At 42.8% G+C, this 26,046-nt stretch overlaps 1 protein-coding gene across 1 annotated transcript in view; it reads left to right on the plus strand.

Annotated features, from left to right (window-relative positions):
* The window catches only part of LOC142013576 (amine oxidase [flavin-containing] A-like), a 57,188-nt gene that overhangs the window by 12,144 nt on the left and 18,998 nt on the right, over positions 1–26,046 (plus strand). The window contains exons 2-4 of the mRNA XM_074995149.1: positions 8,565–8,659; positions 12,562–12,699; positions 25,938–26,042. Coding sequence (XP_074851250.1) covers positions 8,565–8,659; positions 12,562–12,699; positions 25,938–26,042 — 338 coding nt within the window. The remainder of the gene's footprint in view (positions 1–8,564; positions 8,660–12,561; positions 12,700–25,937; positions 26,043–26,046) is intronic.

The raw sequence follows: 26,046 nt of genomic DNA on the forward strand, positions 1-26,046 counted from the left end.
AAAAAGGCCTCCTGAAGAACTCTATTCCTTTTTCTTTTGTCCATTGAGACTTTTCTGTTGCTGCCCAATAGGGAAACTGTCTTTGCCCAACTCAGAATTGGGTTTTCATCTATGATATTCTTATCAATAAACTAGGCGAATACAACTTTAGATGAGGCTACTATAAGGTGAGTGCATAACTGGCTGGATAACCATACTCAGAGAGCAGTTGTAGCCTTTTTTTGCTCTATGTAATCCCACTCATTTCAGTGAAGTAGCTCTCAAATTACACCATCATAACTGAGAAGAGAATCAGACCCAGCGTACTTAAAACTTTTTGTGACATATAACAAACTGCGTTAAAGGGGAAATGAGGATGGGCAGAACAGAGAGTTTCTCCCTGAGGATATGTTTGAAATGTGTTCCAGCTCGTATTGGCACATCCACATTTACTTGGCAAAGATTCCTGTTACACTAATGAGAGCTGAGTTTAAGGTGACTGTTGCCAGATTTAATTTCTCAATTGTGTGTGGAAATAATTAGATTTCCCATCATTGAAGCAGCAAAAGTAATCACAACACTAGCATGTTATGGTAGAACTTTAATGTAATAAAGATTTAATGATAATTGCTTTACTTTACTACTAACTGATGTGTTTTAGGAGAATTAAAAAAAGAAAATGCTTAAAATATGCACACCTTAAGGTCAGGAAAAAGGTAGAGAAAATCCCTAAAGAGTTTCATTTTCTTTTATTAATCATTCAGACTCAATCAGGCTACTGCTATAATGGGTTCCAGATCTTCTGAAATATATCTTTTGAAAGATCTCTAGAGTGTAGACATGGTTACAGCTATTTTTATGTAGAATATGTGAATTGCTATAATACTTGAAAGCTGTGTCTACCCTACCTCCCTACTTCAAAGGGAGGACGTTAAGTAGGGTGATTTGCGGCGCTTCATAAAGCTAATTCTTCCCCGCAGCAACTTCAAAGTGTTAAACTTTGCAGTGCTGGCTCACGTGTAGCCACGTCTAATCTGCCGGTACTTTGACATGCCCTGAGCAACTTCAAAGTCCCTTTACTGCTCGATATTCTGAGCTGACGGAGAGGCTGACAGGTAAAATAAGTTGCCTTTGTATATTTTTAAAACATAAACATAGCCTAGCGTTTCAAAAGGGAGTATTGATTTTGGGTATTGTACTTTTTAGGAAGCTAGTTTGGAAAAATTTAAAGTGGCCTGATTTGGGAGGGTGGGTGCTCTAGCATTTTCTGAAGAACACTCTTAAGTTCCCCAAGTTTGGTTACCTATAATCCCTAGTACCCTGAACATTTACATTCATAACCATATGCACCCTCCCCTACCGCAATAAAATAGTGTCACTTCTTGCATTGTTTTAACATTTTTACAGAGATATCAATTGATGTGATCTCACAGAGTCATAAGGGTTTCAAAGAAGCTACGTTGAGAATGGTCTGACATAGGGATGTACAGATAGGCAATTGTACTGCCATTGAAAAGAAAGAAAGTCATGACCTGAGGAAAAAACTTTGCATCTCAGCCTATTAGCAGTGAGGCAAATCACTTGCTATGCCATCTGTTGCACGTTAAAAGTCTTTATCTTCAAATATCTGGTCACCAGGCTTACTGGTGTTCCTGATGTAAGCAACCTTGAAAACACTGGGTAACATTTCAGCCCCATTCACATTTGGCAGAACTTTTATTGATTTCACCAGGGTAAGGATTTCATTCTGGTTCTGAGAGTGCTGTGTTGGATATATTCTTTGCCTGATGTTGTGATATCACTGCTACAGACATAGTTATATCTGCCCCAGACTGCTCCTCAAGCTTTTGCAGTATGCTAAGAGACCACCAGGATGCTTCCCTTTGTTCTCACTGTGGTTGTATTCTAGTGGTCCTCAGTGTATGTCCTTTAAGAAGTGCTTTGGGTCTCTCAGGATGAAAAGTGCCGTCTGAGTAGAATAACTATTCCTTTTGGTTATGTCATATTTCTTGACTCTTTCGTGTATCGGCAATCATGAGGGTCAGGTATTAAAGGAATGTCTAACATAGGCTGATTTTTGGCAGTCTAATACAAATTTAAGATAAAATGAATACTTTCTTAATTCAGTATTGTGCTGCATCTACTTATATGGACCTCATCATAATAGCATCTGACTGCTTTAATTAATTTTAGCATCACAGCAGTCCTGCGAGGTAGGAAAGTATTATTGGCATTTTACAGACATGCAAAGTACACTAAGCAACTTCCCCAGATTCGTACAGGGAGACTGGGGCTAAGCCAGGAATTGAATTCAGAGCTCTTAAGTCATAAGATCATTCCTCCTAGAGTTAAAAGGCCTGGTTAATTTTATTGTGCTTCTTCTGGACTTCTATCTGCAAGCCAAATAATGCGTTACTTGATAGATGTATACTTTCTGAGCAGCCGTATTTTTCAGCAGTTAGACTTGGGTTTTTTTGTTCTGCAGGCTAATATTAATTTATTTTCCTCTTATTTAATTTTACTAGTTACTGCACAGTGTACTCCACTGCTTGTGTTTTACATATGACAACTGCTTTGGCTGATATTGCTGCTCTTTCTTTAGACATGAAGGCAGTGAAATACGTCATTTAGGGCCTTCCGCAGCTCTACAGAAACAGCTGGAATAAGATTTTCTGTAGTGTCTTCAAATGGATGGAACTTGTTTGCAGGTTGCCACGGAAACCCCTTTGGAGGCTGTACAAAGTGTTTCACCATGTTTATCCTGAGTTAGTGACAAATGGACTTCTACAGCCTGGGATATCACTCAAGATATATTCTTGGCAGGCTCACTAGACCAGCTAAAGTACCACTAACTTCTAAACTTGGCACCCTCTAAAAAGTGGTGTCTTGAAAAATATAGTCCAAATTATGGTCTCTGTGGCTTTTGTACTCTCTGCTATGTTTAGTGGGAGTGAGGAGAGGCAGTGGTGCATGGCTCCAGCCCCTGCTGCTGGAGGCTCTCTGTTGGTGGCAGAGGAAGGCAGAGAGAGTGCTTGAAAGCATGGTGCAGGAATATGCGGATGGAGCAACTACTATCCCCCTGGAAAAGGTTCAGCATGTGTTCCTTACCATGTTGGCCATCACCCACTACAGGGTACAAACAGAAGCAAGTCTAGTACCTTAGTCATGAGAGTGCCCCCACAAAATTAGGCTGATTGTCCATGAGGTTGATTGTGTGCAAGGAGGGTGCTACTCAGCAGGAATAAGGCTTAGAGAATCAGATTCTGAAACAGCCTGGCCCATTCCCTTATTCTGCACCTTGTCTTGTTGGAATGTCATTATGGGCCACCTTTAAACAAACTTCACATACAGGGCCAGGCACACTACCCCAATGTCTTCCCCCCATCTAGCTTACTCTGCACTAGACTTACTCTCTGCCAGGTTAATTAGTTGGGATGATTTGATTGGGGTTGGCCCTGCTTTGAGCAGGAGGTGGGGCTAGATGAGCTCCTGAGGTCTCTCTCAATCCTAATCTTCTGTGATGCTATGAGCAGAAGGCCTGCTCCAGGTGACACCTGTGTCTTTGAGATCCCGCTCTTAGTACTCCCACAGAGGCAGTCTCTCTACGCTGCATCCCTTGCAGAGCTGTGCATTAAAGGCACCGTTTAGCTCTAGGATGCCTTTTATTCACCTGTCACCCACGTAATGTCTCCCCTTTTTCTTTTCCTTTATACCGGGCTAAATTCTGACACTGACTGGAGGGCGGGGAAGCAGGAGCGGGTTGGGTGGACCAAGGTACCACATGTGTCAGATAACCTCACAAGTGACATTTAGAGGCAATAGGATGGGTGCACCAGAGGGGAATATTCTTTCTCATCCCTAACTCGCATATCACCACTGTCCCTATGCGTGTGAACAGCAACAACATGTATTATATCCTTTTTAATGGGCCAAGCATTTTTCCTCATTTTCGCAAATGAGCCAAATGATGAGCAGGAACAAGAAACTGGCGGGGGGGTGTGACAATGGAAAGAGGAATATAAAGGGAAAAGTTAGAGACACCCAAGTGAGACTCCAAAACAGTTAGACATATTCACAAGCTTTCCACTAGCAATTACGGTATTTCAGTCCTTCCACCAGCACAGCTGTGCAACTTTAACAAAATATGTGTGATGCAGCACCACTCAAAGTCATATCTCCTGGCAAGCTCAGGGAAGCATTTGGGATAGAAGGCTAAAAAAATATATGGCTCCAGTTTCACCGTTTCCTCCAAAATGGGCTCTCTGGAGTGACGACTACACGGCTAAGTGGGGCATTGGAGGCAAAGCACAAAAGTTGTTTCCCATCCCTCAGGTGGTTTCTGAGGCATTCACCTGTGCACAGCCATATGCTTGAATTTGGCCCTTAAGAAATAGATGCGTTAAGGTGAGAGAGAACAGTAGGAGCACTGATTCAATGAGTGGTTTGAGAAATAGAACAATTTAAGGTAAAGTGTGAAACATGGGAAGAAAAATATCTGATTTTATAACATCAATCTTCCATTCTTAGTGCACAAAGTAATAGGATAGAAATAAGTGACCTCTTCAATTTTCAGTACAGGATATTAGAAATAAATGAGAAATTGAAGTTACGTAAAAGATAGTGGAAAACTTTTCAATCTCTTTTGACCATTATCTCCATAAATAAAGAAATGGACTTCCTAATATTGTAGAATATTTAAGGCAGAATTACTTAATGCTCTTGTCTAATACTCTCCAGATTCACACCTGGAGCTGACCTAAGAGTTGGGTTTAGTATTTCACTGTCTTCTCTCTGACTTGTATTTTAAAGGAGATTGCTTATCTTTTCTTCTCAGGTCCATTGTACATTGTAGAAAAGAAACCATGGCTTTTTAAACTGAAATTAACACTGAGCCTGTATTCACTTTTGCTGCTTTCCCCTGTGTGTTGTGGAAAATGCAAGAGAAGCCCAACTGGCTTCTAACTACTCTAGGCAGGTGGTGGGACTGCCATAGAGTAGGGTGTGGACTGAGTAGGGAAGGCTGCAGAGGGAGAATTTATTTCCTCTTCAGGCACAGATATGGGCCCTAAGATGGGAACTTGCAGCCATATGCTATATGGCTTCGGCTACACTAGTGATTTTTTTTTTTTTTTTACAAAACCAGAGTTTTGTTGGCAAAACTTGCTGCATGTCCACGTACAAAATGCATTTTGTCGACAGCCTGTTGACAAAACTCGGCCCATCCAGTGACAACTTTCTGCCTTTCTCAGATGAGAAAGAGCACCTTTATCAACAGAATCTGTGTCAGTTCTCTTCCAGGGCACTGGGCAGCCCTGTCTGCTGTGCTTTCGGTTGGCTGTTTTGTCTAGAGAGCGGCCGGGCAGTTCAGCTGCTTTGTCGATGGAGAGGATTGGTTTTTTTAATCTGCTTTAGATTATGGCCACACTCTGTCAACAGACATTTTGTCAGAAAATCTCTTCTGACAGAAACTTCTGTCAACAGATGCTTCAAGTGTAGCTGCAGCCTATGTGAAGTGGGGCAAGGGAGGCAAAGAAAGGGGCTGTAAAGAAGAAAAGCAGGGGGAGGCGAGGTTTCTTTGTTTGACCCTTGGTGGAAGGGAATCATCCAACAATCTGTTGCTTAATGTTGTAGGATATTCCTCCTTGTACTGTATGAAAGGTACAATGAAGTGGGAGGGAAAGGCAGAGTGCCCAAACCCACCATCCTTGGCCATAGACACCACTTATTCCTTTGCACCCCCGGTTCTGCAGCGGGGGAGCACCCCTTGCTTCCTGAGCTTCTGCAACAAGAGCCAAGAGTGAGGTCGCACCTAGGACTGTAAAGGGTTGGGATCGTGACAACCTCCTCTCCAATAGGCCCCTGCTTAGGGGTCCCAGTCTGAAGTGGGAGGGTGCTTCCCCAAGTCAGCAAGTTCCAGGCCTGGGTGGGGGTGCTGGACAGTGGATCAGTGTGGGTAGGAGTGCCAGGCTTGAAGTCACTACAAGCCACAGCAAAGCCTCAGGCAGGCAATGCTTGTAGCTAGGCAGCAGGAGTCCTGAACAGCAATGCCTCTTGCAGGCAGCAGGAGCAAGGCACAGGTAGTGGGGAGGTAAGAACAAGTCCTATGTCACTGTTGCCATAAGACATGGACTCAATGCAGACCATGAAACCGTGCAACAAACTCAAATATACATTCACATACACTTTTAAAAACAATGAAACATAAGGTATGTGTTACTTGTAGGGCGGTAGTGCAAAGGTGTAAAGTTAAACAAGATTAAATGAGTTACAGTGTCTCAGCCACACTTACCCATCTGCTCGGCTGAACAGAAGGTTAATATTTATACTCCTTACTGGTGTGCACCTGCCACACAATTAACCTACAACATTACAACACCTTAATCTCCAATCCACTACAAGTATAATTCTTTCTGACTAGCTTTTATTTTTACCCTTTGGCAGTGTCTACACTACAAAAATAACTTCGAAGTTGCTTACTTCAAAGTACAACATCAAAGTAAGCAACTTCGAAGTTGAGCATCTACACACACCCTACTTTGAAGTAGGGCACTACTCCATTCTTGGGAATGGAGTAAGGATTTCCAAGTTGGGCTCCCTACTTTGAAGTTAACTTTGAAGTAAGGGTAAATATGTGTAGACTCTGCTGGCTACTTGGATGTAGTGCCCAACTTTAAAGTTAGTCCCTAGTGTAGACACACCCTTTATGAACCACTTCTTTCAAGTCTTTTTAGGCATAAATGTGTAACCATTAAAAACTTTGACTACATAAAGAGTGCACAATACTTCAAATATGAAGGACAAATTGTTTGAGTCAAAGAGTAACATAGGAACAAGCACACATTTTTCTCAGAAATATACCTATAGAATAAGTCTCCCAAAAGAATTAGATGCTTTTTGACTCTTTTAATGTTGTGTAGGTTAACTCCCTCTTCTATTAATATAAAAAATAATGATAACCCAGAAGCCATTGGGATGCAAAAAATATTTACAGAGAGGAAGATTCAGTGAATGATTCCAGCACTACACGGGGTTTAAGCGCCAACGGAGATATAGAAAACCCAATGTAGTGCTGGAATCATTCGGAGTTATTGCATTTAAAACTTCTAATAAGCAGACAATTCTTTTGCAAGAAAGAAATTATAGTAATCATGTATTTCATTTATGCAACAAGATGGTACAAGTTGAACCTCTCTCCTCCGGCACCCTCAGGACCTGACCAGTGCCAGACAAGAGAATTTGCCAAGCCACGAAATATCAATATTGTCTAGCAGCATTGCCAACACGTCTCCTGGTGACTGGGGTCTTATAATGTATTTAGGAGTAAATTACAGCAAAATAACAGATCCAGGACTGGTGGCTGTAAGCAAACATTATAGAACTGCAAAAAACTTGACCACACCTATGATAAGTGGTCATCCAACTGACTAAAATCATGCCTGATTATGGGTGTTGCTGGATGAGAGTGTTCTATATGTTAACTTTCTCAGTATTTGAAAAAGATTGATTATTTTTTTTTCTTATGAACGTTCATCCTACCTGAGTACTAAAGAATCATTTGCACAAGAGCTATAGGGATTACTCCCTCTTGTCTACAAATACAGTGATCTGGCCTGGGGGTGTGGGGGGGGTGTATGTGTGTGTGAGAGAGAGAGAACAGTTTTTAATCGCATCTCTAAGTAGCATCGGTAGCATGAATATTGTATTACTGTTCCTTACTGCAGGGTGTCTTATTGATAGTTCTAATAGCCAAGACTGCCTTTCACGTACTGAGGGTGGAGGTGGGGAAGGAGTGGGAGAGAAGCTCTATGCCAAATTGGCCTAGGCAACAATGGGATAATCTGGTTTGACAGACTCCTGAGTGTTTTTTACAGTCTTGGTTCACGTTCAGGAAAGTAAAGAGAACTGCTGTCCTATTGATTTTTCTGTGTCTCTGATCACCATCGTATGGTCTCATAATTAGATCATCTGGAAGAGAAGGTAATTTATCTTGCAAAGTGTCCACATTCAGCCAGTTTGATGCCCAGGGCTAAATCCTTCTGTGTTAAAATAAATCCCTATTTCAAATATGCTGTTTACTTCTGATTTGGAGCAGGGGTAATGGCAGGAAGTGAGACAGAATTGATAGGAGAGAGAAAAAATAGAAAAAAGCTGCTTTCCTGCAATGACATTCTATATGTCCCTATCATGCATTATTTGTACCACGTAGAGGTCACAACCAAGACTAGGAGCCTATCTCTTTTGGCACTGAACAAACACAAAGTAAGAAACACTCTGTGCACTGAATAGCTGATATGTTGTCTAAAACAAAAATTTTACACATTTTTAAAACTCTGGAGAATGACACTTGTGTCTTTGGAATTCTATCTTTTGCAGTGTTTCTTGCACAGAGAACTCAAAATTAATGTTAATGAGATGATTCTATAGTGAGAATGCACTTTACATTTAATAGGGTCCTAAAGGTTGCAGGCCATTTCAAGGCTTCTAGAGGCAGTTGTGTAATTTTTTTTTCCCAAAAAATCTTCGTGTGTTGCATTGGTCTAACACTGCCAATTACTGTAAAGTGATGGTGTCTCTTTTTTCTCTAGGTATGTCGGCAGCCAAGCTGCTGACTGAATCTGGGCTTAATGTTGTGGTTCTAGAGGCCCGCAACCGAGTGGGAGGAAGGACTTTCACTGTTAGGGTAAGTACTTTTCGACGGCAGATAATGCTTGATCTTGTGGGCTTATGGTGCCACTTCTGCCATTGCCAAGCAAGGGGCTAAAGATGGAAGCAGATTCTTGAGGAATGTGGATCTTATTTGAATTGTGTAGGAAGTGCAGTGGTCGCTAATGTGCTTAGTATATGTCAGACACCAAATTTGAAAGTATTCCTTGCCTTCTTCACATGCAATTTAGACTTTTATCCATTGCAGAGGAGAGTTCAAATTCTGATTACTTTATATGCATCTTTCTGGTGGAAGGAAGTTGCCGGACCAATACAACAATAGCTAGTTCTCATTGGCTACGGTTACACTACAGCACTCTGTCAACAGAAGTCACTGTTGGGAGAATTTTCTGAAAAAATTTCTGTTGACACACACAGAAGCCCATTGGGAGAGCACTCAGCTCTGTTGACAAAGCAGCCAGACCGCCCAGCTGCTCTCTCGACAAAACAAGCACCTGGAAGCACAGCAGACAGGGCTGCCCATTGTTGTAGATGCCCTGTCTGGCGAGAGAGGGGCCCCCCCAGAGCAGCCACACAGCTTTTTTTTGACAGCATCTGTCAACAGCAGCATTATGCCTCAAAGCTTCAAGGCAGAACACTGCAAACAAAAGTGATGTGTTTTGTCCAGGTACCATCAACAAAATGTACTTTGTGTGTGCACCCTCCACAAGTTTTGTTGATAAAACTGGGGTTTTGCCAGCAAAACTTGCTAGTGTAACCACAGCCATTGGGTATTGTTATGATATCAGATACTAGGATGGTCAAGTGATGAAAAATTAATCACACAATTAATTGTGATTAATCACACTATTAATAATAGAATACAATTTATTTAAATATTTTGGATATTTTCTACTTTTTCAAATATAGATTGCAATTACAACACAGAATACAGACTATATCATGCTCATTAATATTAATTTTTGATTACAAATATTTGCAGTGTAAAAACAAAAGAAATAGTATTTTTCAAATTTACCTACTAAAAGTACAGTAGTGCAATATCTTTATCCTGACAGGTGAACTTTCAAATGTAGATTCTAAAGTTTTACATTGTTTTAGTTTTTGAATGAAGTTATTTTTCTACATCATTCTACAAGTCCACTCAGTCCTACTTTTTATTCAGTCACTCAAACAAGTTTGGTTATAATTTGCCAGGGATAATGCTGCCTGTCTCTTGTTTACGGTGTCTGTGAAAGTGTAAACAGGAGTTCTCATGGCACTGTTGTAGCCAGTCTCACAAGATATTTATGTGCCAGATAAAAATTCCTGGGTCCCTTCATGCTTCAACCATCCATGCTGATGACTGGTTCTTTGTGATAATGCTCCAAAGCAGACGCATGTTCATTTTCATCACCTGAGTAGATGCCACCAACAGAAGTCTGATACTTCTTTTGTGATGTTTGTAGCTTCTTCAGAAGTCTGTTGCTCTTCTTAGACTTCTGAAAGCATCCTCCTGGTCTGGTCCCTGTCAGATTTTGAACAGCACTTCAGATTCTTATGGCTTGGGTTGTGTGCTGTAGCTGTTTTTAGAAATATCACCTTGGTATCTTTTTTGTGTTTTGTCAGACCTGCTGTGAAAGTGTTCTTAAAATGAATATGTGCTGGGTCATCAGCTGAAATGGCAATAACATGAAATACATGACAGAATGTAGATAACACAGAATGGAAGACAGTTTCCTCCCAAATAGTTCTGTCACAAATTTAATTAACATCTTATCTTTTAATGAGCATTCTCAGCATGGAAGCATGTCCTCGAGAATGGTGGTTGAAGCATGAAGGGACATGCGAATGTTTAGCGTATCTGGCACGTAAACACTTTGCAAAGCCAGCTACAAAAGTGCCATACAAAGCCTGTTCTCACTTTCAGGTGACATTGCAAATTAGAAGAAGGCAGCACTGTCTCCTATAAATGTAACAAACTTGTGTCTCTGAGCAATTGACTGAACGAGAAGTAGGAATGAGTGGAGTTGTCGGCTGTAAAGTTTTACATTGGTTTGTTTTAGAGTGCAGTTTGTAACAAAAGAGAATCTACACTTGTAAGTTACACTTTCACAATAAAGAGATTGAACTACAGTACTTGTTAGAGGTGATACAAAAAATACTAATTCTTTTGTATCATTTTCACAGTGCAAATGCTGGTAATCAAAAGTGTAAAGTGAGTTTTGTACACATTACATTCAGTGTTATAACTGAAATCAATATATTTTAAAGTGTAGACACACATCCAAACATTTTCATAAATTTCAATTCGTATTCTATTTTTTAAAAGTGCCATTTATCACAATTAATCTTTTGCGGGTTAATCACCTGAGTTAACTGTGATTAATCAACAGCCGTACAGAAAATATAGGGTTGCTACAGATCATGTACACTGCCAGGGTTGTATTGTAGAAAGATGTATGTTCACAAGACCCAAAGGCATCGTTTTAGGGCAAATGTGTGGGGCTCCCTGTTTCTATGTTTGTACAATACTGTAGATAATGAAAACTTTCACAGATTTGTGACAAGTAGCAACCAAGGCTCTTGCATAGTAATGTGGCATAAGGCTGCGTCTTTACAGCACAGAGGTTTCTTTTAGTGTCATTTCCCTATAAGATTCTCAGTAGCAAGCAGTTATAAACGTATACTGTACTTTGTTTCACAATTGCGTTGGTTACCTTTTGACAAAATAAGCATTTATCAGTGAAACCACTTCGTGATGTACAAGTATTGCAGCTATTTCTCAATCCAGATATAGAGAGATGCTTCAGTATGTCATGTACCACTGTGTGGTAATGGGATAACTATTGACATTCGATAGCAACCATTGTGCTAGAAACCCCAGCATATAGACATCCTCCTTCTATGACATTAAAATATGTGATTTTTGCAACACTCACTGTAATCAAAATCAAATAGAAATTACAAATACAAATAAAATTACAGCCGAATGACAGTATGTTTATCTTACTTTTTGCATTCTTTCCAAGTGTATCTGATGCTGTTCAGAGTTCTGCATGTAGCTCCTTCACTGCCAGGAACTAATGCAGCCATGTTCCATGTCACATTGCGTTATATCCCAGCCCTGGGGTGCTGGAGAAGTGATTATTGTTTTCAAATACTCCTTGTGGCATGCGAGCATCTAGACAGTAATGGGAAACTTTGTTTTCGGCTTAGCAGTATTAATAGAGGAGACCTTCTGCAAGGAAATGGGCAGCAGGAGGGATGGCTCCCTGTTGGTACAGAGACACACTACAATATTGATTCTGAAAAGATAGGGTGATAGAGTTACATTTTTTTTAGTGGCCATTTATTTAGCTTTTGACATTGCATCTCGTATGCCAACTACCTCAAATGATTAAAAGAACACTATGGAAAACTATCCTGAAAACAATAATTATCAAACTGTTGTGCCAGCATTACCATAGTTCATCACTATGTAATAATCCTCTCTGTCTTTCATAACCCTCCTCCATTAAAAACTGTGTTAGGTTCTCCACTGCTTTGCACGTTGTCTGCTCCTTGACATTTGAACATGACTGTGCGAAGGTGTGGAGTATTCTAACTTAACAATGTTTGACACTCGCTTTTCACCATTTTTGCCCAAGTACAAATATATACTGTAGACTTAGGTGGAGAATCAGGTGCTAACTTTCTCTGCTCTGGCAGGAAATGAACCATGAGACAACAGGTCTTGGATTTTCTTGTTAAAGTACTCAGTCTGTACCAGCTAGGGTCAATGGGAGTTTTGTCATTGACCACAGTGGGTGTGGGACAGAAGTAACTATTGAGATTTTGCAATATCTAAAACCACCTTCCTGTTCCTAGAGCTTTCTGTTACAGTCCCACCTCTAACCTTCCTAATTCTTGCAGGGTTTTGGTTTTGTGTTTTGACAGAACAAGCAGACTTATTACGTGGATGTTGGTGGAGCATATGTAGGACCTACACAAAACCGAATCCTCCGATTGGCCAAGGAACTGGGTATAGAGACGTATAAAGTGAATGTAGCAGAGCGTCTTATCCATTATGTGAAGGTAAGATTCAACTCTTCTCTGCAGAGACACCTAAAGAGAATATTTTAGCTTTGGAAAGCACTAGCATTTGTGAAAACAGTTCTGGGTACAGTACCTCTTTCGTAGATCCCTAAGCGTATATGCATAGTAGCTACAGCTCTTCCATTTTGATTTATTGGCAATTTAAAAAAGAAGATCTTTGTTTTGGGTGTGTAAAATATATTCAGTCCAGTTCAGGTGCTGGGGGGAGCAAATGGCCATTGCTTCCCCATCTTTAAACAAGGGGGAAACAATGCCCCCGCCCCCCTTCTTGACAGCTAGAACTCGGCAAAGGTTCAGGGGCTCCACCAAACCCTTTTAGTTCCTGACTGAAAATGGGCATAGCAGGGGCAGCACCTTCCTGAGGCGTCATGATAGTGGGGTGGCCATGCTAAATTTGAGTGGCATTTCTTCCCCCCGCCCCACCCACACCTTCCCCCCAGTTTCTCCCCACTTTGGGAGTTTTTCTGGCATCCGTGATTCAGTCAGATTATTACACTTTCAAGACAGGACAAATCTGGCACTTCATCATTTCTGAAAAATATTCTTTGAAAGAGAGTCAAGATTTCTGAAAACCTGTCCAGTCTTTGGCATCCTGCTTTTGTAAACTCTGCTTCTGATTTAGAGTCACAATTTATAGCAACTGTGTGTGCAGTGTGGTGTTAAAGTTCTCTGCTCTCTGATTATTTTTAATTTTCTGATATAACCTTGTACACTGTATGTGGGAGTGGGGGAAGGGAAAATGGATAGGTTTTGAAACTCAAAGAGCCACACAAAGAGTAATTGCGAAACAAAGAGCTTCTTCTCTGGCAACAATTTACATTTTAACCACGTCCACATCTAAACAAAACGACAGTCCCCAGGCTTGCTTGGGCACACTACCTGCTTTTTTTTATTTCATTGAAAGTCTCCATAAATTTTTCCCTGTTAACAAAGTAACACAAAGATAATGGCTGATCAGTTCTGAAAGTTGCCTGCTGCTCGGGCAAGTGGCCATTTACACTGAACAAACAGCAGTTTTATGAAATGTTATTTCTTCCTTGCTGAAGGAAAAACACAAAAGAGCTGACAGTTGGAAGTGGGCCTTGAGAAGCAGAGTTTTTTTTATATGAAATTCTAGGAAGACCCCCCACTTTTGGAAGCACCAAAGCAGTTTTATATTTTAAATTACTTTCAAAACACATTTTATTTTTTCTAATGGCACTCAAAATATGTCCGTTGTAAAAAAAAAACTTGCATGTCAGTGATTTGCCTAATATTGTTATATGAAGTAAAATCCTATGGAGATACCAGACATACCCTGCTTGTCCTAGGAGCAAAGCTCACTGTACGTCTGACCCCTTCTGAGCTCTTCAAGCTTACCTCCTGTCAGATCTCAAGCCTCTAGCCATCACCTCTCCATTGGGGTGGTAATCCTGTGATCCCTTCACTGCCTTAACTACAGTCCTCCATGATCCACCATGATTAATTCAGCAGGCATGACTTAGGCTCAGACCCTTCAGATCTGCTCCCTCAGGGAGCAGTTATGGTAGTAAACGATGAAGGCAGCATTGTGAAAGCAAAACGTTACCTATTTAGAATGAAAGCATGTAAGATAAAGCAGATCTTAAAAACTATAAAACATATGTAACCCCTCCTGTTCACTAGCCCAGGGTGAGGTTAATCAGCATAGGGGAAGCCTTGCAATTTCTTACATAACTTGGGAGACTACACCTGAGACTCCTTGATGTGTTCTGCGTTGTGCATTAATGTGTGTGTGTATCTCAGACCAGACCCACTCAGACAAACCACCAAGAACAGGCTTTACTCTGTAGAAAAACACAAACCAGGATCAGAGTTCAGCGGCCCTGCTCCTCTGCCTGCAGCCTGCACGCTGCTTCCGCTCAGTCTCTGCTGACCCTGCTAGGGGCCGGGTGCACATCCTGGCAGGAACTAGGGAGTTCTCCAGGCATGCTGTGGTTTGTAGTCCACAGTTTGTAGTTCCCAGGGCTGGAGCTGAAATGCACTGCTCCTTGGGCTACACATACTACCTGCATGTCTAGCCTATTGGGCATTAACTGTCTTTCTGATGGGGATGCTGATGGTTCTGTTTCCCAAAGACCCCACTGAAACCTCTAGGGTTGGCATAATTTGGTCCCTTTAACTCGGGCATGAGTGAAGTGCGGGGCAGGGACATGAAATTTCATGAGGGGGAGGAGTGCAGCACAGTCGGTTGCTGGGTCTCAGGCTCATCCATGTCATTAAAAATGTTGAAATGTGGTGTTGTTTTAGGTACGTGTGCCTCACATTTACATATCAGTTAATGATGTTTTTATGTTCCGCATACTTCTTCTGTTCCACGTGCCGAAAGGGGTTCATTTTAACATGAATATAAACGACATTTCTTTGGGTTTGGATTACATTAGGCAGGTTGAGGGGTAGGGCCCTGCTAATTGCAGGGATGGAAAGTCGAGCCCAGCATAAAAAGCTTGCTCACCCCGCCTTAACTCTCAGACCATTTCTTTCTCTCTGTGTCATGGAGAGTCTCCCTTAAAAGCTGCTTAATCTTTCTGGTCACTAGAGCAAGCCCCTGCTCCTTCCCCAGCCCTATCCCATCCCCAAAGCAATGCTGCAGGGAGGATTACTGGGCTGTGCCATGGCAGCCGGGGTCACCTCTTCTGATTCAGCCTGCTGGCAGCAGGAGCCAGATTAGCACTCCAGCCCACTGTGCCAGCCTCCCAGTCTGCTGCTTCCCACTTCGCTGCACCATCAGGAAGTGGAGTGTCCTGGTGCCAGGATGCACTGCTTCCCACCCTGATGGAGAAGTGGGGTGCCACGGGCCAAAAGGGCACCGTGGTGCACTGGAGTAGGCTGCCAAGCTCCTGCCGCCCACATGGTGCGTAGGGTGGCGACCCCTGCTGCCATGGCACCAGGCTCCCCATAGTTCTCTGGTCTGTCCCATCTATAGGATGGTTGGGGTGGCCACTGTTGAGCTCCCAAAAGCACAGGGGCCTGAGGCAGTCACCCCACTTCCTCCTGTAGATGGGACAGCTCTGCCAGTCACCCTGCTTCCCAGAGACTGTCATTTTTTAACTGTTTGTAGCGCTGTCTTGACTGAAATGTTGGAAGCAGGATTTAAAGTCCTTGAAGTAGATAGCTTTGCCCATCGCCTTGCATGTGTGTGCTGGGGCGTCCATATCCAGGGTATCCTTGTCTTCCTATTTGTTTTTCCCCCACAGTCCCCACTTAAGCTAAATCAGTACATTTCTGCAAGAACATCTTAACACAATCTACAGTGAAGTCTCCTCACTGAGCATGTTAGATGCCATGTTCCTAATGTTGTCATCTCAGCATCCTTAGATTATTACACAGCACCTCTACTTCTGTTACCATTCTTACCAAATAAATTGGACCAGATTTTCAGCCTCTGTAAATTGGTGTAGCTCTACTGACTTCAATCAAGCTATGCTGATTTGCACTATTTGAGCATCTGGCCTACTGTAGTTAATTTAAACTCAGATGTGGGCTGCTTTGATTTCAAATGGCTCTGCCTGTCTGTGTGGCTGTCCTCTAATAGGATACATGAATTAGACCCTTAATCCATTTTGACACTGCAAATCCAGATTTCTTTGTCCCGTGTTTTATTACGTGTGTTTAGCTATTGACCAGGATTCCTTCCCCAACAAGCTTTCTTTGATGCAGAAGCATGTTCCTGAATAGGAAGGAAAATTGCAAGCTTGTCAACTGCCCTGAATGCCAAGAGCTAGACTTGGATTTGGCCATGCAACCCTGCTGAACTACTTTTTATTTTGTATATGTGGGACTCCTGAAATCTCAGCGCAACAGAAAGCAGATTAGGCTGTTAACATGGCAACTAGGTGTTAAATAATACCTCCCTTTCCATCAATAGTGTAACTATTCCAGGCTTTGGAAGGCAGAGCAATCAGAAGCTGCTTCCTTTCTCTGTATATGAGTTCTTCCCTTTCCCCTTCTACCTCTCTCAGCGTTATCATCATTCAGTGTAGCACACAGAGCCCACTGTCTCCTATCACAGTGGGTTCATCTAGACATGAAGCTGAGAGTGTGGTTCCCAGCACAAGGAGCCATACTTGTGTTAGCTCTGATTCAATTAGCTTGGCAAAACCAGAATGTTGGTGTGAGAGCGTTAAGATGGGCAAGTCACCATAAGTATGCATCATGGGGAACTCACGAGCACGTAATGAGGGAGGCAAGCCCCTTCTGCCGTTTGCACTGGAGTGGTTACATTCTCTTTTTAGTGCACTAGTTGAATGATTGCTAGTACAAATGTGTTTCCGCAACCTCGGAATCATACCCCCAGCGCCAAGAGTAGACATGTCAATCTCCAATATCCCTCTTGTCTTTGTGGGAGACTCATAAACATTAGGACAGAACCTGACAACATGATCTATTTCTCTCTCTCTCTCTCTCTCTCTCTCTACCAATTCCAGCCCTACACTGTTTGCTTCCTTGCCCTGGGAACTCCATCACTCTTTCTTCTTTCCCTTGGGATTTTATGTTATTTCACATTCTTAGATGGAAACCATGTTCTTCTTTGAATTCATTCTCAAGAACTTTTACTGTGCTGCGTACAAGAAGTTGGCTACTCATTATTGACTAGGCATAGGAGCATTCAAGGCAAATATACTTTGTTTTATCCCTCTCCCTCCCACTGACATGCTTCTTGGCCTCTTAAACTGTGACCTTTTCAAGGGAGGGGCTGTATCTTCATGGCTGCAGACACCAGCTCACATATTGTAGTGCTACTGGAATCTAAATAGCAACTATGTTAGTTCCCAGAAAATGCAGAGTTAGGCAGGAGATTTAAGCAAGAGACTATCTGATACACAATATGGCCCTGCAATTCCTTTATTCAGCTGGAAAATATTTGCTATGTAAATTACCAGATAAATTAATAGTTGTGGGTTTGCTACCAAGTTCCACATTTGAATGGAAAGCACTGAGCTGGAAAGCAAGAGTTAAAACATTTCTCTTGAACTGTAATGTAGTATCTCTCTCAGCTGAGGATCCTCCCACTGTTTAGCTGAGGTTAGGCAGGGAGCTCCATTGCAATATGCTTGTCTCTGAAGTTCACATTCCAACTGTGCTGAGCTCAGGGTGAGGAATGGACAGGAAGCCGACTTTAGACTTTGCTGTGACAGTTTCAGCCACTCCTCTTGCACTGTCACAGAGTGGTTTTTTTTTTTTTTTTTTTTTTGGTTTGGCAGTTTGCCACGTGGATCTGGAGGGCTTTGCTTAGAATCGTTTAATTTAGAAGCTAGGGGAGCTAGCTAGGAAGCAACTGCCGGGATTTAATGTTCTCCAAGACGCTGTGTGAACATCTTTCTGGGGGAGGAATTTTTAAAGTGTATTACATTGACTGCACTTTTAAAGAATCGTGAGCTTTCACTGGTAAATGGGTTTCCTTTGCACCCACTGTTTGCCTGAAAAATCCAAACATGCTGTATGTCTTCACACATTTTGTCCTCCCTTTTTCTATAAAAAGAATTCCATTTGTTACTACGTCAGCCACCATGACTCAAAAGCGGCTTCCTCTCCTGAAACTCGAAACATATGTTTGGTTTTGGCATGTAGATTTTGTTCAGCTGTGAGGCTGTCTTTATTTGTCCCCAGGACCATTAGAAGAGGAAAAGAGGGACTTCCTCCTTTACAGATTTGGTTGACAGTAGGTTTTGTTTGTTTTTTGTCTGATATCTGTTACTTTCCTTGAAAATCCCATTATTCTCTGTTTTTCTTTTCGTCGGTTGAGCAGGCTTGGCCATCTTGAGTGGGAGGGCAGGGCCTGGGGCAATGCTCTTCCCCCACCCCCACCCCCTCAGTGCCTCAGGCATGCCACAGACCCCATCCCTCCCCTGCTCCTCTCTACCCCCGGGCCTGCTGAGCCGGGCTTCTCCTCAGGCAGTGGAGAGTGGAGGCCACATCCCAGAAAGGTGGGGCTTAACAGGCCAGAAGGGCACAGCATGATAGAGCACATGGTGAGTGGAAGAGAGCAAGGGGAGATGACCCCCTACTGCTGCCACCACTGCTGGCTGCCGCTGCACCCTGCCCCAGATAATCCTTCCCTGTCCTGTCCATAGGACAGCGGGGTTGGTTGCCGGGGGGCCTGGGACAACCTCCCTACCTCATCCTATGGGTGGGATGGCTCTGCCACCTGGAGCCTCCTAAAATCATCATAGCTGCTGGTGCCCTGTTGTGGTTTAAAATAAAGCCCCTCTTGCAAAATGTGCTGCCTTCTTGTCTGTCTGCAGCATTCACACTGATATAAAAATCAATAGGTAGATCAGGTTTTGTTTTTTTTTTGTGGTTGTGCTGCATTCACTCAGCATTTTCAAGGTATGTGAACTTCTGGCTTACGGGGAGCTGCTGCATCCACAGCAAGGGTGTGCCTTTACTGCAGCTGTGAGCCTGCTTTCCAGCTCAGGTGCACAGACCCACTCTCACTCCACTCAAGATAGCCCATTAAAAGAGCAGTGTAGTTGGGTTAGGATGGATGGCAAGCTGCCTGAATACAAACCCAGCCAGACCTTTTGGATATATACTTGGGTAGCTAGCGCAAACCACTGCCCACACGACCACCGGCTGCTTTTTAGTGCAGTAGCTTGAGCAGAACCAGCACGTCTTTCTACTTATCCTGGGAAGCAGGCTGCCAGATGCATTGTAGATGTGCCATATGAATAAAAGATGCAAGTCTGGCAGGTGAGGGTGTGAACAAGCAGGGAGCTATGAATTGCAGAATTGGATCAAACAAGGAGAACTACAGAGATTCCAGGTCTGAATATCCTTGTCCCTTATGCATGTGCATTTGAAGGCAGGAGCCTATTGGCCTAGAAGGTAACCCCTTCACCCTCATGCAGCCCAAGGACATCTGAGTCCCTGCATTCAGGGGAGCATGAAGACTGCTTCTTCCAGTAGCCACCTGTGGTACACGTTGTCCCAAAGGAGGCATGTGGGAGGAGACCAGTTTCAACACACACAAACACAACTCTGCCACTCAGATCAGCAGGCAGGAGGAGGCCATGCCGTCTTCAAGGCTGGGGCAGGTATGCACTTCCTTCACACACCTTGAAGCTCTGTGGGGGATCGCATCTCCTTGAACTTGGCTAGGGATGGGATGGCTCCGATGTGCTTCCCACCATGGGCTAAATACCACAGTTTATCCCTGTATGCACATAATGCAGCTCTAACAGAGACCTTCCCTTCAAATTGTTTTTGGTAACCACTGAGCTATGGAGCTTCAGGTTGTTTTGTTTGGTGGGAAGCAGGCAGCTGGATTAAAATATGAAGTCTGTGAAAAAGTGCTCAGCACCCCAGGGAAAGAAAAATTAAATAAACTTTATGGGCTAGTCAGGCAGCCTGGCTGTTAGCATGGGAACCAAGCCGGTGTATTATTTGCTTTTCAGTTAAGGAAGCAGTAGTTCAAGGTAATCCACCCAGAACATAATAGCTAGCATAAAAATGAGATAATTTGAGCCCTAGCTCACTGCAAAGAACGCTTCCGTTTTTTTTTTTTGTTTTTTTTTTAAGACTCTATTGATGCCCTGCTTGGGATGTGGAAGATTTTAAAAACAGTTATATAAACTCATGGCCCAGTAACCACTTGGTCTAGGTTTCCCCTTCTCCAGTATGACCATGAAAGAAGGTGGCAAAGATGGAAGGTGCTGAGAAAATATAGTGGTGGGCTTCAGGGTAAGCACCTACATAGATGGAGGGATGATTTCAGTCTTGGAACCTTTTGTAAGGTCCATTCTTTGGTTTGAAGCAACAGTCTCCCCGGCCTGCTCACCAACACACACATGGCCCTCTCCACACATGCTCCATAGATTTTCTGATGTCTTCAGGAGGCCCAAGCCATCTGCATAGAGGTTCTATGTGTACTTGCCAGATTTAGGGTTCTTAAAACCCACCCCTACCATCCCCTCCCTGTCAGTGTGACTCCACTGGTGCCATGCAGTCAGTTTGACCAGTTCCTGCTTCCTACAGGATCCCGCTCCTCCAGAAGTGGCTTTCCCTGGCACAGAAAACACTGCAGTGTCATGCTGTACTAATTGTCCATTGTTCTACTTCACTGGTTAGAGGAGAGTAAAATGTGTATCCTTCTTGACTCTCCCTCTCTTGTGCCAAGTGCATCATTTCACTCTCTATGAATCCCATTCTACACTGAGTTTCTCTGCAGGGTCCAGGCCTAAAGGATTAGTGCTATAGAAATCACTGGCACTGCCCAGACCCCTCCACAGTTCTACCTTTTTGTGGGGGTATAAGGAGTAGTAGTGAGGGAAGGATCCAGCCGCTGTCATTACACTCTATAGAGCAGGACAGGTTAAAGGAGGTAACTAAAGGACCCCAATGATCTTTTCTGCTACTTTATTTAGACAGCCAGTTTGTCACATCCAGAGTGGGGCATAGAAGATCTTCTGTGCTAGAGTGATGCATGGACTGCAAAGTATATCATGCAGACCATAGGTGTTAGCTGTACTGCTGCAGGTAGTCCTCTCTGCTCAGGATCTCAATGCTGTAGGTCAGCAGAAGAATTTAATCTTCTGAGCTGCTGATCTAACACCTCACCCAAGGCCTCATCCCCAGCCCATTGATTTCAGTAGAAGTTTTGTCATTGACTTCATGGGTCCCAGGATTTGCACCCCTTCACGCACGTACCACTAAAATTCCAATCACTTACAGAAAGCTGTTAAATACCAAGGCAGTGCTGTTCAGGGAGTCCTCAATATAGGTCATGGATAGGGACCATAAAGTTGCAACTTCAAGCAAAATGAGGTATAATGAGGAATTTTCCCCCATAAGAAATAATGTAAATAGAGAGGGACAGGACTGTAAGAGCATAAATTTTGCATGTGTGACCATTTAAATCCTAATGTACTGCTCACTTACTGTACCATACATTTAAAGCATTTCAAACAACACTTAAAGAAATGATCCTATCCCAAAATACAATTTTTAAACCTTTTTTACCCCATGTGCAGTATGAGACAGAGGAGACGTGCAGAGGATGCTTGGGGTGGGAGGCCGGGGAGGAAAGCTATTTTCCATTTTCTAAACAGTGTAACAACTTAACGTGAGGAATTCTTATGTCACGTTCCTCACATTTTCAATGGCGTTAAGTGTGAAACAACTTATATCGGAGTGACATACATCAAGGACTGACTGTACCTCAATTTAGCATTAGAAAATAAGTAAAAGCCAAATAATGTCAGTGTTTAGATTGTAAGCTCTTGGAGGTAGGGACTATCCTTTAGTTCTGTGTTTGTACAGTACTAGCACCATGGGGTCCTGGTCTGAGACGGGACCTAGATAACCTATGCTGCAGCACCAGTAATAGTAAATAATAAAAAAAAAAATTAGTGTTACTTTTGACACTCAACACTTCTCGACTTGCACTAGCTCTAGCATCACTGCTTCTCCCAGTGGAGCTGAACTGCACACATGATGCCGGCAAACACTAGTGTAGACACAACCAGCGTGGCTAGGCAGAGTGCAAATTTTGGCTGTCGCATTAGGAGTTCCAGTTGCGGTAAGTCAGAGCACAGTGTCTGGAGTATCTGAGCATTTTTGCTGCCTCATTCAGTTGAATCAGTAGCCAACATTGACAGACCTGGTTTGGAAAAAGTTTATACTTGATTTACTGCCAGCTATTATTATCCAGCTGTTGCTGTGGGCACTGGTAAAGGAGGGCCCTGGTTTAAATAAGAGAGGTGGACGATAGGAGTGATGTATTTTGAAACTCCTTTCACAAAAGGGACTCTGCCACTTCTTAAAAAATAAACACTTTCGGGGATTTGAATAAAATAGGTTTAAAATGTGAGGTGTATGTTAGCTAATCTGTTCCCAATGGAAACTCAATAACAATATTTCTAAGTTGTGGGAAGAAGGGTCTTTATTACATAATGAAAAGAAAATGAGCTTTTTTTTATTTTTTTTAACCTCCTTCTTGCATCTTTCTTGGGTTTCTGTAGCAAAGAGTTGGATAAGGTTTGTTTCACCTGCTATTGGTGTAGCAGAAGTGGGAAGTTTTCGTATTTTTTACTTATTCTGAAGGGAAAGTTTATCTCTGCCCATTCCCTCACTGTCAGCTATGCATTGCAATGCCTAGTTTTATAGCCTTAGCAATAATTAATCTTCAAGGCAATAAGATGGTGAAATTAGGCCTTGATCTTTGCCATTAGGTGGCATTGACTTGGTTTTATGATGACAGTGTGCTGATATTTTAGAGGCAGCTAGTGTCCCAATTAATCCCTGATTAATAATAGCTAAGCTACACAAATACCTAGTATGATAACTTTTTATTCAAAAAAAAAAGTCAGTAAGAAAGATTTAAAATTACTACTTCCTACAATATTTAATTATGTCCCCTTACCAAACGAGGACCTCTGCTGCACAAGGCAGTGTGTCATGATTCATCTTTCATCAATTTGTATAGGGTCCACCCTGTAGCACAGCTTGTTCTCTTCCGCATCCTTCTTTGGAGAGTTGCAGCGAAAAGAGGAGGAAACAGTTTGCCATGAGGTGAATAACTGCACTGCAGCAAGTTCGTGGGAGCATTCCTTCTATGTTAGTGGCAGCAAGTGCAGTTACTGCAGATATTTGGAGGGATGGGTAGAAGAGATTGGGGACAGCAAACCCTCATCTCCTTTAAAAAAAAATGGCGGTGGGGGGTAGAGAGAAATTGCACAGATGGTTGAGAGTGCGTAGAAAAGAACTTGGGGCTAAACAAGCTTCATATGAGTACTCAGAAGGAGAGAAGCTTGATTTCAAGTGTTCAACATTATTTGAAAGCAAAAACATTACTTTTGGAGTTTGAGGGGCATTGAGGGTGGGAGGAGGTGGTGGCAGTGGTTCATGGCATTAGGCTTTGCTGGGCCAGGAGCGAGCACTGTACCTCCTAGATTCACTGGGAGAGCACATTCACTACTGTTGTACCTAGAGCTAAGGTGTGGCCCTCTTTCCCCACCCCATTCCAGAGTACAGTAAACCCTTGATTTAATGGACTAAAAGGGGAAGAAGTGTCTGTGAATGCCAAAAGTCCATTATATCCAGTTGGTTGTACTATATGATGATGCACTGACCTTCCCAACCCATTACTTACTCCTGTGCTCTGTCCCCACTTCCCTTCCCCCGCACCCCATTCTTCCCTTCAGACCTCTGTCTCCCTCTCCCAATTACCAGGAGAGGAGCTGAACGCCGGCCTGGCTCCTTCCACCTCCTGCAGCTCTTGGCGCTGCGCCTCCTCCAGCCCCTGGCTCTGAGCCACCCACACTAAGGTAGTGTGTGACCATCCCCAGCCTGCACACACCCCCCACCCCAGCTGCTCTGGCCCCAGTGACCCCAGATGCTCCAGCAGTGGCTCTGGTGAGTCTCCGGCATTTATTTGGGGGTGGGGGGCTGGCAGACAGCGTCCGTTATCTCCAAAGTCCATTGTATCAGAGTCCGTTCAGTTGAGGATTTACTCTGTCTCTTTGGCCCTTTGTAGATAAAGACCACAGATATACCTTACGGGGAGACCAATTGCAACTGGCTGTGCCAGGAGATGAACCTCCCATCCTGTATAGTACTATAGCTGCTTTCTGTACCTGACCATCTCAGCCCATCTGCACTAGGGCAGCTATAATATGACCCTAAATCTTGAAGTTTGGCTTCTGTACTAGTCTCACCAACTCTGATGGTGAAATGTCCTCTGGTAGGTCTTTGGTGTTAGGATCTTTGCAGAAAGCCATTTGGAAATATATCAATAGGACTCGTGCATACATTGGTTTCAGTAGGCGTAGGAACAGGTTTAAAATGACTTGGTGAGGAAAACATTTTGACTGTTGATCCAGCTCCTCATTCAGGTAAGAGCTGTCAAAAGAACCAGCTGTTCAAATGTATATCATTGGATTGCTTTCTTTTTAATTATTTCACAGGGTCACCTAAAATAACCTGTATAGCTTCAGCACTTTCCTGGCACATCCATTTTTGTATGTGTTCATAACAGGAATTATTTTCTGAAGCCAAAAACATCCGGAGGGATTTTTGTACGGAGTTGGTTTTAATATAGAATTTTTTAATGCTAGTGTTGTCTCAGGGTTTGTCACATTACCAAGAATATGGCCAAGCTTCTAAGCCTAGGGACTGATGATCAGTGACTGCAGGCAAAGATATTCTGATCGGTCTGAGGTTTATTTAGAGATTATCCATACGTTTGGTTGCTTGCTCATGGTGAAGAACCAAATCATCTTGGGCTACTTGTACCCTTGTCCCCTCCCGTTGGAAGGGGCATGGAAATGAGGCAATTTGAAGCAGGCTAATGAGGCACTAACATGCATATTCAGAACCTCATTAGCATAATGGAAGCCATGCGAATTTTGAAGTGCAGAATTCGAATTGCAGATTGACAGCGTAGGTGGGGGCCGCTTTGAAATAATCTCCCCACTTCAACATTCCCTTACTGAGATCTAGTTCTGTGGGTGTAAAGGAATGTCAAAGCAGGGCGCTTATTTTGAAGCTGCCCCCATCTATGCTGTCAATCTGCAATTCAAAGTCTGCACTTGGAAATTTGTGTGGCTGTTATGCTAATGAGGTGTTGAATATGCATGTTAGTGTGTCCTTAGCCTGCTTCGAATTGCCTCATTACGATGCCCCTTCCAATGGGAGGAGGTGAGTATAGAAGCAGCCTCAGTTTCATTCATAATTTGTGGGTTTAGCAGCAAGGAATAACTAATAGTTAGGGCTTGTCTTCTTGAGGAGTTATTCCAGAATAGCTATTTTCTGATTAACTCCAAAGTGTGGCCGTTTTCTGGATTAAGACATTCTTTTTTCTGGAGTAAGAACATCTATGGAGAGAGTTAATCAGGAATCACTTAACTTTTTCAAAATCACACTTTATCTTATTCCAGATCATTTTTATGTGTAGACGTGCCCTCAGGCATGGCTGAGATCTGCTCTGTTCAGAGTATCTGAAAACAGATGCTACAAAAACTGAATTTTGGCATCCTATTAAGACAACATAGTTTTCTTGTTTGTCACCCAGCCTACTTGTCAATCACCATTTGTCACAGCACAAACTTGCCCAGGATTCATTTACAAAGACTTTCTGGATTTAAAGTCAACTGCTTTGCTTTGGTAATTGCAATTTCTATTTAATTTTTGCTGCTCTGAATCCTGGATCCATTTTCTATGTTCTCTCTCAGCTGCTTACTTTCATTTGTGCATTTCAGGGGAAGTCCTACCCTTTTCGGGGTGCATTCCCTCCAGTATGGAATCCCATCATTTACTTGGATTATAACAATCTGTGGAGAACATGGGATGAAATGGGCAAAGAGGTAT

The sequence above is a fragment of the Carettochelys insculpta genome, chromosome 1 (assembly GCF_033958435.1).
Source record: "Carettochelys insculpta isolate YL-2023 chromosome 1, ASM3395843v1, whole genome shotgun sequence".
Lineage (NCBI taxonomy): Eukaryota > Metazoa > Chordata > Testudines > Carettochelyidae > Carettochelys > Carettochelys insculpta.